General features: G+C 44.2%; 1 protein-coding gene across 1 annotated transcript in view; it reads right to left on the bottom strand.

Annotated features, from left to right (window-relative positions):
• Positions 1–4,608: 4,608 nt before the first annotated feature.
• DHRS13 (dehydrogenase/reductase 13) overlaps positions 4,609–16,818 on the bottom strand; it is a 154,761-nt gene continuing 142,551 nt past the window's right edge. Inside the window, exons 5-6 of the mRNA XM_086955137.1 lie at positions 10,109–10,838; positions 4,609–9,423 (exon numbers count right to left, since the gene is read on the bottom strand). Coding sequence (XP_086811263.1) covers positions 10,573–10,838 — 266 coding nt within the window. The 3' untranslated portion in view covers positions 4,609–9,423; positions 10,109–10,572. The remainder of the gene's footprint in view (positions 9,424–10,108; positions 10,839–16,818) is intronic.

Genomic DNA, 16,818 nt, shown 5'->3' with positions numbered 1-16,818 from the left:
AAACATTCATAAAGGGTAAGGAGTGCCCTGGAGACCCCTTCCTATTTGGAAATGGGTTACCACCTACTTAAAGAAGGTGGGAAAAAGCGAATGTTTTGCAACTGCATTTCAATTGCAAAACATTCACACATACCACTGTAATTAGGAAGGGATGCCCTAAACACATCCCTTCCTAATACCGCATCGTAAACCCAATTTTCAATTCGATAATGGGTTACCAAATCTCAAACTGGGCCTTTGTACATTGACAAATGCCCTTTTTGTTCGCAAATGGCCCGAATCACAGAATTGTTTGCAAGTGAAAAAAAGCTTTGTACATCTGGCACCAAGTTCTTCCATGAGTCTGATGAGATTTGTAAGGCATTTGGAAATTCCATAAAAAAGGAGAAATTGTCCAACTATGGTACTACTCTCTGAATATTGTCAGCGTTTGCTTTGAGCTACTCCAAGCTAAGGAAGGAAAGCAGTGGAGGCCCATTCAACAAAAGAAATTTTCCATATAGCAATGACAGTATTACTCTTAGCCTGGATGTATTTGCAGGCATCTGCAAGGCCAGAAAGTGGACATCCTGTTACGCCTTAACTTGGATGTATGCTCCAGCCTTTTTCCTTCCGTTGCTTTGTAATTCATTCTCACCTTCCGCTGCTTCTTTAGTTGTAATTAAGACATGTGCAACTAAGAAAGATATAATACTTGGGGAAGAAAAAGCTGCTTCTCTGTAACTTCACCACGGATGTGAGTTATAGATTTGCATGCGACATGCCCTATCTAGCCATTTGTGTGGCTCAACTATTAACTTCCACCTTTGGTGACAAGAAATTATAATCTATATAAGATCTTATGGGGCTTGAGGTTCACAGCCTGTACACCTCATTTGCCCTACTTTGAGCCTTCTGATGAGGTGCACTGGCAGTTCATTGTATCATGTTATATGCAAGTATTTTCTTAATGCTAATTTAACGTTCTCATGGAGGATTGCCAGCCACAGGGAATAATTCAAGTCTGTAACATTAAAACGAATAAATAATCATCATTGTTTTAAAGTAAAGTATAATGTCCTAATGTTTTGTCTGTTTTTACCCTTCCTTGTACATTTTGTTTGTTAATAGTTTTGAAGGAAAGTTTAATTTAATAGAGAAAATCTGATATGGTATTGTTACTGTAATCAAATAAGGAACAAATGCATGCATGCAATCCGTGTATTCATTTTGTTGTTCTTTTAATATTACAGTACTGTAACTAGTGACATCATTGTGAATACCTTGAAATCAAGGAGAGGGGCTCAGTGTATCCAAAGGACAAGAGCACCTATACTGACAACGTCAAAATTCAAATTCCCTTTGGATTTTCAGCTTTCTATAGAACTCACCATTGACACACTTCTATTATTCAAAATATATTCAAGCTAGGAACACCCTCATAGGAATACACAACCACAAATTAAAAAAAAAATACAAAATCTATTTAATATGACAACAAGAAATAAGTGCATTTAGAAATACATCATATGGTTAAAAACAATTCACATAATAAAAAACATTACATAAAAATCAATCTGACAATGAAAAGATCACCAAGTATTAATTAGCTTGAATATATTGTAATTTTGACGTTATCATTGTGCATACAACACAGACTAGTGCTCCAGAAACAAAGGTATATTTTCCATATAGCAATGACAGAAAATCTAGGCTGTAAAATATTTCTCCTAAGGCAATCACCCATTTCTATAGTGGATTATTGTATAACAATTTAGGCACTTTAGGACGAATTGTAATTATTAGGAATGTGTATATTTCATTTATTAATTTACTGGGGTGGAATGTAATAACATGTATTATGATAAGAAGAAATTAAGGTGGCGGACTGAAGACACCACAGAGCAGAAGCTAGAAGGAGCTCCCCACTCACCCTACTCAATAGACTTACTTGACAGACTCTCTGTTTCCTACGCTTGTTTTTTATTTATGGACTAACACAGATTACACGGAGTAATGGTTTTCTGAACTCACAGACTTTACATTAAGTTGCCGCTGATCGCATTAAACTTTTTTTGCCTCGCGCTCTCCCTCGACGCCAGGCTGGGACCCGGAGGAATTTAGCTGTGGCTCCCGCGGGGGTTGCGGACGCCGAACTTGGGACATACCGTGAATGCAGCGGCTGCTTCAGATCTCTCTGCTGACCGCCCGGCAAACAGCTCGTCGGCGGCTCGATATTTGGCTGGTCTGGTCTTTGGTGCCTTATGGCTCTGTTTGTTCCAGCAGCGGAGGGCTTAGTGAAGGACATATCAAGGGTGTTCTGGGGGCTACTAGCACCAATGGCTCCCAAAAATGTGCCATGGTCCACTCGCGCAAACAACAAGAATGCCGCGGTGGTACCATCTACTACAACAGCAATGGCGGTGACGGTGACGGCGGTTGCTGCCAGTTCAATAAGTGCTACCAAACCAGGCTCTACGGCTCCCGCTTCTCAAACGGGGACCTCAGGGGTCCTGGACACATCCGGAGGAGGAACCACTCTAACTCTAACTCCATCAGGTAAGCAGATGTTGCCACCACCCACGCTTGTCGTTTCTGGGGCTACCAACATGCTACCAACATCCATAAGGCTGGGACTCTGAAAAAGGGGCCGGATACAGATACAGAGACTATTGATCAGGTTAATAGGGATATTGAGACTGAGGGTGAGACTGAGGGTGAGGTTGAGGCTGAGACAGATGGTATGATTTTGGATAGCAGTATCTGCCTTCTTCATTCAACTGAACCAGCGCATCACGCTTTTTGTACCTTAGAGAAACCTAAGCACTATAACAACCAGCCAGAGACTACCCCTCAGTCGGAGGTTATATCTCAGTGGGAGAGTACTTCTGATGTGTTACTAAATTCGGGCGATACGAGCATAACGAGCTAGAGCGTAGTAGCTGTAGCTGATCATACTATCCCAGAGGACGCATGGGCAGGTGTGGCAGCCGAATCTGCAGAACCTTCTGATATACTGACCAATACATCTGCTGAGACACCTGCCGATCCTCCTGATGGCCCGTTGACCACAGGAGCTGATACCTCTACTGAGGAACATGAGGAATGCGAAGAATTTGAGGATTTAGCTGACTCTGGCTCTCCATTAAATACAGCCAAATATCTGACTGATAGAAGAGATCAAGCCAAACTTAAGTCGAAATCCAAGAGTAAAAAAGGGAAACCACTTGGTTTAGCAAATGCACCATCTTTATCAACTCTAATTACTGCCCCACTTCGCAGAGAATAGCCCCCTTAGGAAATGGATACAAGCAAAAGGGATGGTGAAAAATATGACCCTGACCCTGAGACCTTCCGGTTCGAGCCCATCCGATCACGACTCCACCACAGATTCCTCTGCCTCACAAGGCGATATCTCTTCTACTGGCATTATATTGCAGCTACCAACTACCAATCCTCCTTCCTCAATGGTATCTCCTGATGTTGCTCCAAGAGAGACTATACCATTAAGTCAGGCACTCCCAAATGATACTAACCCCCCCCCTCCAGTTTAATCACTTCAACCTTTTTGACTTCAACCTCATTAACCTCTGTGGTAGAAAACTCTCCATTTACCGCTTAAGGTTCAGCTAAACCGAGGGCACAAGAAGCAGTCAGTTCTTCTCTGGATATTGTCCTACAGACCCTAACTAATCACCGACAAGAAGCACAAGAACATTTTTTACAATTGCGAGATAATAACAGCAAGCTGCAGAACTCTTTGCAAGAGATCACACAGAAAATGGGGGGGGATCTCCCAAGAAATGGAGGACCTGCAATGCAGGGTGGTCAGCATTGAAGAAGGCTCTTCTCGTTCTGAAGCTACTGTGGATCAACACGAGGCCCAGATTGAGTCTCTACAATTAAAAATTGAGGATTTAGAAAAATCGCCAAAGACGATCTAACTTGCGTTTATTTGGTATTCCCGAGGGGGCGGAGGGATCTTACCCGAGGGCATTCGTGGTTAATCTATTTCAGAAAGCATTCCCGGATCTAGCTGACTGAGACTCCCAACTCCAGAGAGTTCACAGATTGCCACTTGTTCTAAGGAACAAAGAAAGTAAATTTCCCCGCCCTTTTCTTGTTTACTTCGGGAACTTTTTTCTGAGACAGGCTGCCTCCTTTAAAAGTAGGTCTAACTCCCCTGTTACAACGGAATCTCTATCTTTCTTTGTGCAATCTGATCTCAGTAAATCTACCATGTATAGGCGTTGGAAGCTGCGAAAACGTATTGATCCATTTAAATCTCTTGGTGGGCAAGTGTTCCTGCAGGTACCTGCCAGCCTAAAAGTTATTAAGGGGGGGGCGTACGTACTACCTCACTGATGAAAAGGAGGCTGAGAGTCTGCTCTCTTCATTTACTTAATTCAGAGTATGAATAATTGAACTTTCTAATAGTGAATGTTACCTGGGTTTTTCTCTTTTGATTTGTTCTTCTTTTTTTTTTCTCTGAATATATATTTTCGGGTAGGGTTGGGTAGCAGGTTGAGCCCCTTGCTGCTCCTAGGGTAGCTGCCAAGTCAGCGTCAGCGGTTCACGGAGGGGTGTTCCCTCCTGAGGGAGGTGAGGGAGTCAGGGGAGGGGGGGTGGTTTCTCAGTGGAAGGTTGGGTGGGCTGGATTTAAAAGAAAAAACGACTCGGTCAGGGGTTTGGTGTGATGTCTCAGTGAGAGGTTTATCCGTTTTATTTTTGCAGAATGAAAAGAGACATTTAAAAACATTTGAATGTTGTTGCTAAAATGTCTGGCTTGGAACGTTGCAGGTCTCAATAATAGAAATAAAAGACGTTTAGTTTGTGAAGAGTTAGCACTGTACGACCCGCATTTTATTTTTCTATCTGAGACCCATATTGCTTACAAAGACAGGAAGCTACTGGGGCAACTCGGCTATGAGTCTATTATTTGTTCTACTTTCAATGCCTCAACTAGGGGGGGTCTCTATTCTTAAAGACCGACGCCTTAGAGTAGAAACCCTTAAAACTATCTCTGATAAAAGTGGGCGATGGGCTATTGTGCAACTATCAATTGAAAGATGTAAGCTCATATTTTGTGTGGTTTAAGGCTCTAATTTTGATGATTCTTATTTGTTTGATCAACTGAATATTGAACTTTTGGATTTGGAGGGGGAACTAGTCATCATGGGGATTTTAATTGTATTATGGACTATCAATTGGATACTACTAGACACGGTTCCTTTCAACGCATGCACAGATCTTGGAAATAGGGCGTATTCATAATATTAGAGATGTTTGGCGCAGCATCCACCCTAATTTGGCCGGCTATACTTACTATTCTGCCCCTCACAAATTGTGCTCTCGCATTGATATGGCCTGGGCATCTGAGAATATACTAAATACTAGCTCTATTGCGTTATGCCCCCGAGTTACTTTGGACCATAATCCTATTTTGCTCTCGTTTACTATTCTTCAAATCCATATTATCCCTAGGATGTTCTCCTTCCCCAGGCACTTATTTACTAATACAGAATTTATTTCTCAACTCAAGACTCATATTTTAGACTTTATCCAAAATAATCTCAACTTGACTTCCTGTATTATTGTGTGGGATGCCTGTAAAGCTAGTATCCGGGGGTTTACCCAGCAATTTCTTTTTAGACAAAATTCTGAACGCCGAGAAATTAATAAAAACCTAGCTAATAACATTCTCTCAGCCGAACTTTTATTGGCTGACGCTCTACGTACAGGTTCCCCCAACGTGCTTGAACTCTGACTTAATCTAGGACACTTAAAAGCTGCTCTAAAATCTATACTTCGGGAAAAAAGCAGTATAAAGTTACATAAATCTCATATTGCGCAATATGAAAGTGGAGACAAAGTAGGGAAACTCCTAGCTTATAAGGTTGCTGACGAGAGAGCTAATAATCTGATTAAAAGCTTAAAAGGTCCTAATAATACTATACTTGATCAACCCTTACAGATAATAGAACAATTTGGGGATTTTTATAAGAAATTATATACGCCAGAAAACTTCCCTACTCCGGCTAGTATCCAGGCTTATTTGGATCGCCACATTCTAGAAAAATTCGATCATTTAGGACTTAACCAACTTTCTGATCCTGTCAGCCTATTAGAGATTCAACAAGCAATTTTGGCTCTACCAGCAGGAAAAGCAGGTGGGGAGGACGCTCTACCTTTAGAGGTTTATAAAACCTGTATTGATGAGTTAGCCCCACTCTTTCATCAAGTTATTTGCTACATCGGAGAGAATGAGAAGGCAACTAACTCCTGGAACACCGCCAAGCTAATTTTCTTTTTGAAAAAGGATAAGCCGGATAATGAATGCGGTTCTTACCGCCCCATTTCGCTTATAAATACAGACGCAAATGTATTTGCAAAAGTACTGGCCACACGGTTGGCTCCATTGATCCCTAAGATAGTCAACACACAGCAGCACCGGTTTGTAATCGGCAGAGACACAACAGCTCATATTAACATGGCTATTACTGCCTTCGATATAGCAGGGACAAATCCCTCCCCACTCGGTATGATCCTTCTGGACGAGGAGAAGGCTTTCGACCGAGTGGGGTGGGATTATCTCTGGTCAGTAATTACAACCATGGGCTTTAGCGGTCATTTTGTATTGTGGATTCAATCCCTATATGACAACCCTACTGCGAGAATCAGCTATGCGGGCTTGACATCAACTATCTTTTCCATACACAGGGGTACACGCCAAGGGTGTCCCTTGTCGCCTTTATTATTCGCTCTTATAATGGAGCAATTTTTTCACGCTCTGCAATCACAATCTTGTATAATACCTTTCAGCTTTGACCCCCACTCACTGAAAATTACGGCGTATGCCGATGATATTGCTATTTATTCCACGGATATTGTGAAGGCTTTACGTGAAATAACTTTGGAGGCAAGTGGGTTCGGCGCGGTCTCTGGTTATAAATTAAATTTAAATAAAACTCAAGTCATTGCTAACTACAAACCATCAAGTACAGTGTCGGGTTTATGTCATACTTCTACATATTTAGGCGTCAAACTATCAGCAAAAATTACCGGGATAATCACAATTACCTATGACACTTTGGTACAATCTACTATTTTGGAACTAAAAAAATGGCACAAACTCCCCTTAAATATCATTAGTCGAATTAATCTAATTAAAATGAAAATACTCCGCAAATTTCTTTATTTATTTCGGTCAATCCCCCTCTCCTTTAGCAATCTTTTTTTCAGGAAACTCGACGGAATTTTTAGTAGCTTTATATGGGGATATCGCAAAGCCCGTCGCTCTATGTCACTACTTAAAAATTCCTTAGATGACGGGGGACTTAACTTCCTGGATTTTAAATTATATTTTTGGGCAACTTTCATCAGTCGCTTACGTTGCTTACTCAACACTGATAATCAATCTTATTTTTATATTTTTATGTTAAATTCGGACGCTAATATGTTTCTTTTAAGAGTCAATGACCCCAAATACTTTAAAAGAGTCAAATTTAAGACTGCCAGGGATTCGGTTAAGATATGGCTCAATATATTGGCCTTTTGTAAAACTTATTTTTTTCACTCTATATTGGTTCTGTGGGGTAATCCCGGACTCCCTGGGATATTCAGTGATAACTTGACAAATACAAGGCGCACCCATGGTATAAAGGTACTTGAGGATCTATTTGGCACCCGTGTTTTTTTAAGCTTTGAGACACTAACATTTATATAAAATCACAGAAACCATGAGATTTAAATATATGCAAATTTATGATTTTTTTATTCGTAAAATGAGATTACAAGAAGTATTTGATTCTGATATTTGGGATTAAATGAATCCTTAATTAGTATAGCTTACAGTTGTCTCATTACCTACAAAACCAATGACTGTTCTAAACTAGCTTTAAAATGGAATGCCATGTTGGGGCTTAATATTACCCCTTCCATGATTACCGCATCTCTCCATAACATTAATCATTTAGTTCAGTCCTCAAGTTTAAGGCTACAGCAATTCAAAACTACCTGCATGCTTTACCATACACCGGATGGGATATCCAAATATGCTAATAATACCTTGTATAGCGATCGAACCAAATGCCCGAAATGTAGTCTTGCTGCAGCAGATCTGGAACATATGTTGATGTCTTGTCCCGTGCTATCGGAGTTCTGGTCTGCATTGGATAAAATTCTGAAATTAAAACTGATTCGCCCCCTCCCTCCTCACAGCATCCTCTGTATTACTTGATATTCATACTACATCTATTTCACAGCAAGCCATAGTCACTATTGCATTATCGTGCGCCAAATTAGCTGTTGTACGGGCGTGGATTTCCCCTAAACCCCCACATATCATGGAATGGTGGACAATGATTAACGATATATACTCCATGGAATTGGCCTTGGCTAAAACAAGAGGCACTCGCTCTTTAATGACATGTGAAAGAATTTGGGGTACATTTAATATTTGAATGTCTGGTATTTATCCTGATGAATGTATCTGCAGCGATATTGGTCTTTCATTATTGCTATGTTTTTGTATCTGTTTTTATTGCTCCATTCTGCCAGTTAGTTCTTCATTTTTTTTATTTGTTATGGACCAAATACCATTTTGCATTTTGTTTTTTTCTTCTCTGTTTCCTCTGTACCGAATTGTGCAATAAAAAATGTTAAATAAAAAAAAACATGTATTATGATAACGTTTTTATATAGGTTATAGCAGATTCAAAAATAATATTTAGATTTCCGCAGAAAGTCATGAAGAGGCCTGAAAACAGCAGAGAGAACGATGAAGATCATTATAAAGAGATACACACTTTGATTTCTGTGTTTGGTGGCACTATTGCTTCAAACACTATGCTCCTTGTTCTACGTATTCCTCTAACCCGCCCATTAAATCCGTCTCATCCCTAATTACTGATACCTGGAGTTACCGTGGGATTACAAGTAGGGCCTTTAACGTCCACTCAGAAATTAAAAATTACTAGAAGAATTTGTAATTCTATGTCCAATTCCGCGAGTAAATATTCATAGTATTTCCCCAGCAGAGTGCTTCAGGAGAAACAAAAGAACTTTTATGATGGTCACATAAGAATTACAGGTGCATTTATAATTGGTTCTTACGAAGTAACTGCAAAACTTGCCTTTTGATGAGACTTTCAAGTATAGCCTTTGTAACTGGGCTTTATTCGCGTAAAATAAGCTCACATTTCTAATGCTATCTCTCTGTTGATATGTTGCCATTCCTTATTATGCAAAAACAAAATGTTCAACATACATTTCTGCATTATTTCGAGACGAACAGTCATGGATAATTTCTCTCCACTACGTAGATACCACATGCAAATCTGTGATAAAAGACTATGGGTCAGATATGCTAAACAATGGTACCAATTTGTGAGCAGTGTTTTTGCAATCAGTGTGGTATTTTGCGGACAAACCTATGTACTAAACCTCGAATCAAAAGACAACCAAGTTGCACAAGCACCCTCCACAAAGTCAATTTTCAAAGACGCATTTCCATAGGATAATGGTATTGTTCCAAGGTTGTTACACCAACTTCAACCGTAGATTCAATAGGAGCTTCAAAATATGGATCCAAAAACAAATGTTTTACTTCAAGTTCTTTATTAGTCAAACATAGTAAAAGTTTTCCAGCTTTACACTGCCGACACGTGTTTCGCCCTCTCCAGGGCTTTTTCAAGGCTATCTTTGTTAGTCTATACAGGTCTGGCGTCGGAGAGGTCTATGTTTCAAAAGATACAAGTATGAAGCGTCGATATTAAAGATCCTATTAGGTGTGGTGATCACAGCGAGCTATTTCAGATATAAGTTCCACCTTTGTGCCTTCAGAATATTAGGCCCCACGAAGAGTGTTATAAGACATAGGGACAGTTGTAGAGATATGCCCTTTACGTTCGTTCTCACCAGCGTCACGTCTCCACTGCCGGGCACTTGCATTAAGTTGCATTGTTCAAACACCCCTGGTGGTGGGTGTTTTATCAAGTTCGCAGTGCACCTCTTTCTGATACTTCATGCATAATATGTTCAGTGAGAATAATCTTTACAGAAGGTGCGGACGTTTTCTCTGAGTGAGGAACACTACCACTAAGTTTTGTTGTATAACTATGTACTAAACCTGTCCCTCCCAAATAGTGATTCGTATGTAGTTGCATACGCAAACTGCGATTCGGTAACGTGCTACTGAATCACAATTCGATTTGGGACATACCAAAAATCTATTTTACTGTAAAAAAGGGTCTAATTTTGTACCTTGGATCCTTTGCAACTGTAAATACCTTAGTACATTTGCTCTAGATTCTAAGAAAGGATCTCAGTGGTGATCGGGAAAACGGTATTGAACTACTTTGTCTGCCAAAAGTGGCTTACGACTAATATCAATCAAGAAATTGGCTGGATTGGATACTCGAGCTCCATACGTCTGCAGAAGTACTTTACTAACATCGTTAATGTTCCACTCAAAGATAAAGCACAGAATAATCTTTGAATATTGGTATTTGTAGTCCATATAGATGGAATCCAAGGTAAGGGAAGGCGTTTCTGCATAGTGAACAGCACTGGCAATCTCACTCTCCCGCAGATTTATTCAGTTAAGCCCACCAACGCCTCGCTGACTTCCCAGAGTTTTCTGGCGACTGCGTCATCTCTGGCATGGCTCTGCACCTCCGTCACTTGGCAGTTGGCAAAGTAGCGCCCACTGAATGGTTCGATTCCCTCTTGCACGGCGCAGTGGATTGATGTCTGGGCTCCGTTCTCACTGTCTCGGAAGAAGAGACGGCAAATGGCACCAATGAAAACTTTCAACAACCAGGGATTCACGTAGCGTAATAGGTCGGTCTTGACTGCCCCTGCCAGAGAAAACACACGGTCAATTGGGAGGCACATTGAACAAATTACTTACTTTCGGTAATGATGTGTCTGGCAGAGACATACTCTAATTGTAGATTCCTTACCTTGGAATTTCGGCCAGGCGTCAGTCTGGATCAGGAGATCTTTAATTAGCAGTACCCCTGCGTGTCGGTAGGTGGCATCAGTTGACTCCGCGTCTTGTCATCAGCTTCGTGAGTGCCAGAATGATGTTGCTAGACCTACATAGATGTTCCCCGGGAGCGCTGACGTACGTTCTTAACATGACTTTCCACGCCAGAAGCGCACAGCCATGAAAGACACTAAACCCTGATGCGTCAAAACTATGGCTCTTCAGCGGATCCCGAGAAATAAGTTGGCAGAGCGGGAGGATGGAGGGGCGGTAAGGAATCTACAGCTATATCTCTACCATACCCCAGCAAAGCCAACCCAGGAAGAGGGTCTGAGAACCAAGATCACACATGTGAGTCTTGGAGGACTAAAGAGGCAAAGTCCCCGTCCCTCCGGAATTGGCTGTCCAGGCAGTATGGTCTCGTAAACATGTGCAGGGATGCCAACGTTGCCCCCAACAGATATCCGGGACTGGGACTCTGCGTGCTAACGCAATGGTTGCCGCTGTTGCTCTTGGGATCCTCACGGTTGAGTAGCGCGCTTTATAAACCCCCTGATTGATTGATTGATTGATTGAGTAGAGAGCACGTAACCCCACAGGAGGTTCCTTTTTTGTCAATGCGTAGCACAATTTAATGCAGAGGACAAACCGTCAAAAGATGGTCTTTTCTGTACTGCCCGACCTTTCTTGGCACACACATAGCCAATAAAGAGTTGATCATCCCCCCCAAAGTCTTTGGTATGATCAAGATAAAGAGACATCGCACGTTTTGGGTCCAAGCAGTGGAGTCTCTCCTATTCCTTGGAGGGATGCAGGAGTGGGTAAAATGTGGGCAGCGTAATTGATTGTCCCACATGAAATGGATTGACCACTTTAGGGAGTAACAAAGTCTTTGTTTGAAGCACCACTTTATTTGGATGGACAGACATATAGGGAGGCTTGTAAGACAGAGCTTGGAGCTTGAGAAGAGGTGATGGCAATGAGGAAAGCAGTCTAAAGGGTTAGAAGCCTGAGAGGGCAATTATGAAGAGGATCAAAGGGAGTACACTTAAGAAAAGTCAAAACCAAATTTAAATCCCATTGGGGCATTACGAAAGGAGACTGAGGAAACAAGTGAGTACGGCCCTTAAGAAACCTATTAACAATGGGAGATTTGAACAAAGAGGGCTGATCTGGAAGTATCAGAAAGTTCGATATAGCTAAAAAATAATTCTTAAGGGTGCCCATAGCAGAGCCCTGCTGGGCCAAAGAGAGTATGTACAACAGAACTTCTCAAAGAGGGGCAGAAAGGGGATCAAGAACCTTTGCTGTGCACCATGCCACAAATTTGTTCCATCTACAGGCATATACCGTATCAGTGGAGGGACACCTGGCTGCCAAGATGACATCACAGAATTCGGGTGGAAGGTTGAAAGCAGTCAACTGCTTCCACTCAGTCTGTACGCAAGGAGGTGGAGACTGGGCAGGTTGGAGTGAACAACCATCCTCTTCTACTGCAACAGAAGATCCTCCCAAAAGGAAAGCCTGATCGTAGGATCGATGGCCATGCCGAAAAGGTCAGAATACCAGACTCTTCATGCCCAATCTGGAGGCACAAGAATGACTTGAGCCTGGTCATGCTTTATCTTCCTAAGCACTCTGGGCAGAAGAAGTATAGATATAAATGCGTAGAGGAGGCCAAAGCACCACTCGCGATGAAAATCGTCGTCGAGCGAGCGCCGCCTTGGAAACTCCAGAGCGCAATACTGCTGACACTGCGTGTTCTCTTCAGAGGCCAATAGATCTAACCAAGGCTCTAGCCACCGCTGAAAGAGACCTTGTGCCTCTTTCGAATGGAGAACCTATTTGTTATTGACCGGGCACCGACAGCTGAGTTTGTTCACTCTGGCATTCAGAGAACCCACCAGGTGGAGAACAACCAGGGATATGCCCTGATGTTCCAGCCGTGTCCAGAGGCAGAGTCTCCTGATAAAGGGTCCACGACTCCACCGTGCCATATTTGTTGCAGTACACATGGCAATGGTGTTGTCTGTGAACACCTGCACCACTTTCCCTTTGAAAGAGAGAAGGAATGCCTTCAGTGCGTGTCTGATCAGTCTGATTACCCAGAGCTCCCAATGGTTGATATGGAGACCCAACTCCGCCGGAGACCAGACGCCTATGATTTTCACCTCTCCCGAGTGGCAGCCCCATTCCAGTAGTGACGCATCAGTCACCACCGTCCGATCTGGTTGGGGAAGGGAGAGGGATCAGCCTCTGACCCAATCTTGGTTCGTTAATCATCACTGCAGTTGGTGCGCAGTTCCTTCCGAGATCTGGACATAGTCTGAAAGATTCCCCTAATGCTGCACCCACTGGATTCTCAGGTCCTACTGCAGAGCCTGCATATACCATCTGGTATGATCCACCAGCAGGATGCAAGAGACGATTAGGCCCAGCAGCCTCAGAATAATTCTCACCAAAATCCAGGATAGAGGCTGAAACATCGGTATCATAGCCCGAAAATCGCGGACTCGCTGGTCGGGAAGATAGGCCCGAAACTGCATCGTGTCCGGAATCGCTACGATGAAAGGGAGTGTCAGGTGTGACTTCGGCATGTTGATAGTGAACCCCAGCAAGTGTAGGAGGCCCGCCGTAGTTTTGAGGTGGGAGATGGCAGCCTGGGGCAAGCCTGCCTTGAACAGAAAGTCGGCGAGATAGAGGAAGACTGGTAACCCTGATCTATGCAGATGAATTGCGACCACCGCCATCACTTTTGTGAACACCGGATGGGTAGTGGTAAGGCCAAAGGGGAGCACGGTGAACTGAAAAAGCTTGTAGCCCACCGTGAACCGTAAGTAACATCTGTGAGTAGGCAAGACAGGGATATGGAAATAAGAATCCTGCAAGTCCAACGCTAACATCCAGTTTCCTAGGTCGAGGGCAGAAAGGACCTGGGCCAAAGAGAGCATTTTGAACTTCTCTTTCCGAAGAAAGAAGTTGAGGGTCCGGAGGTCTAGGCAGGCCTTCCTCCTTTTTGGGCACCAAAAAGTAGCAGAATTAACAACCATGTCCTACTTCTGGAACAGGGACCCCCTCTATGGCGCCATTGGCCAAGAGAGCTGCATCTTCATTGCGGAGAAGCGCCATATGATCCTCTGACATAAGGTCATAGGAGGGGGGCTTGGACAGAGGATAGCCTCGAAGAGACGGGAGTAGCCCTATCGGACTATCTGCAGAACCCACCTGTCCGGCTTGATGGACTGCCAGCAGAGGAGGTGATGGCGAATCCTGCCTTTGGCTGGTCCAAGATGGGCCTGAAATGTCCGACTAAGAGGGTTCAGAGGAAGTAGCAGAGGGGGAAAGGGTGGACTGGCCCTCCCGCTGGCTCTCTGACCACAAACACCCTGGGTTCCACATCCGCGGCCAGGCAGAAGCTGGACAGCTTGCATGACTTGGTAGCTGGGCTGGACAGGACATGGCTAGGCACTCATTCTGTAGCCACGAAAGGGACCAAAGGCAGACTGAGGGGGACGGATGGTAGACATGAGCCCCAAGGATCTGGCCGTAGCTCGAGATTCCTTGAAGAGCTCAAGTGCAGAGTTTGCGTTGGTGCCAAAAAGGCAAGTGCCATCAAAGGGCATGTCAATCATGGTAGATTGGACATCCCCTGAAAAGCCAGAAGTCCTCAAACCGCTGTAGAGTCGTAAGGCTACAGACGAGGCAACCATTCTGCCCAGTGGGTTGGTGGTGTCCAGTCAACGACAAATGGTGAATTTCGCTGAGTATCTCCCGTCCGCAACTGCCTGGGAGAGAACAGCCCGGACCTCCTACGGGCACTGAGGCAGCATCATGCAACCGTATCCCAGATGGTGTGGTAGTATCGGCCGAAGAGGCAAGTGGTATTCACCGACCGCAATGTCAAACTGGAGGAAGTAAACATCCTCTTTTCAAGATGGTCCAACTTCTTGGAATCCCTATCGGAGGTTGCAGAAGGGAATGCACCTTTGGAAGATGAGGCTTGGACAACCAAGCTCTCAGGGGAAGGATGCAGCTTAAGGAACGCAGGGTCGCTGGGCATCAGCAGTGGGCGATAGTCCTGTCCAAAGGAGCCCCTGTGCTGGGTTTGGACCAAGCGCCCATCAGTTAGGATTCATTAAATGACGGAAGAGGTTCGTAGGTAGAGGCCGCAGGCTGAAGCACCTCGGTCAGGAGATTAGCCCCGACTTCCACCGAAGGGAGCTCAAGGATAAGGAGCTCAGCTGCCCTTCTCAGCACCACTGCGTAGGAAGCGCCCTACTACGTAGCCACAGTAGGGGGATAAAGCAAGCCAGTGTCAGGGGACGTGTCTAACCCACTGGCCTCACCCAGGTCCATCTGCCATTCCATGGGGTCTTCAAGTGTGGTCTGTTAAAAGGTCCAGCTGCCTCTCCCAGTCCTCTTCACCACCTCTTGGCACAAAATAAATACCAGGGATGAACACAGGGACAAAAGTTCCTTCCGTCGTTAGAATCAATGTCAGTCCGGCTCCATATTCAGGGACGAGAATGAGATCGACGCCGACCGGGGGCACGGTTGGACGGTTGGACGGTTGGCGTCTGGAGTGTCGCCACTAGGATCGACAGTAACGGATCCATGTGGGCCCACTGGAGCCAGGGCTCAAGGCGCCTATATCAAAGGCCTGGGGCCCCCAATCGACGTCACAGAGCCAGAAAGCGCACCAGCGGAAGCAGGGTGCCCAAAGATGAGGTGCGGGGCCTCATAAAACATTTGGAATTGGGCAGGAGACGCTCCGGCTCCTGGAAAAGTGAGGGGGCGCAAAGGCATCTCAGAAACATGCTCCAGGGACGAAGGCCTAGAGCTTTGATGCTCTGTGTTCTGTGTCGCATCAGCCGTTAGACAGGGTGAAGTCGAAGAACAGCTATGCTTCTTTGACTTCTTCTAGTGCTTACCTGTGCACACTGAAGATCTCAAATGGGGATAAGGAGTGCAGGCTCCGTGGCCATTCTCTGGACCTTCCTCTTGATCAAGAACGGGAGCCACGCGGAGCTGAGCACCAGGCCGCCAGACAGCTTTTGGGATAGCTCCCGCAAAGTCTTCGGATTCATGTCTTGGCACTCAGAGCACGACTACGAGTCATGGTCAGGCTTCAAGCACCAGAGTCACATGAGGTGCGGATCCATCACAGACATCATCCGATTATAGGATTTGCAGGGCTTGAATCTGGCCCTATGTTGGGATATCTCCACAACACCAGGAGCCCAAGACTCAGAAAAAATCTCGACAAAAGTTGCAAAGAGGTGAGCCAAAAAACGGCAAAGAGCTAGATCTGTGCTCAGGCTGGCACAGAAAACGAAGGAACGGATGTCAGCACACCAGGTCGGCATCTATGTAGGTCCCGTAACATAATTTCAACATGCACAACGCCGATGATGTACGCAGAGCCAACCAATGCAACCTTCCGACGCGCAGGGGTACAGCTATTATAACATTTCTGGATCCAGACTGATGTTTGGGGAAAATTCTAAGGTAAGGAATCTACACCTGGAAGTCTTTATCAGGTACAGATTTAAAAGGAAAAAACAGGGGCAGAGTGCATCATCATAAAGCAAAAAGACACATAGAAAACTACATGTGTATACAACACATAAGCATAGCTCCTGTAGATTTATCCAGTCAAGCCCACCTTCTAATATGTACATTGTTCCATGGTTGACCCAATTTAGTCTCCAGTGCCCTCTTTGCTCATGCACCAGGATTATGCTGCTGTGTCTGCCCCAAGGTTTTTTCCACTATTGCTTTTGCCCCAGCTACCCATGCTGATCTGTCTTTTCTGTTTTTTATTTTTTTATTTATTATCTTCACAGCAG

The sequence above is a fragment of the Lissotriton vulgaris genome, chromosome 2_1 (assembly GCF_964263255.1).
Source record: "Lissotriton vulgaris chromosome 2_1, aLisVul1.2, whole genome shotgun sequence".
Classification (NCBI taxonomy): domain Eukaryota; kingdom Metazoa; phylum Chordata; class Amphibia; order Caudata; family Salamandridae; genus Lissotriton; species Lissotriton vulgaris.
Note: the sequence above shows the minus strand (reverse complement) of the source record. Positions and strands in the feature narration are given on the sequence as shown.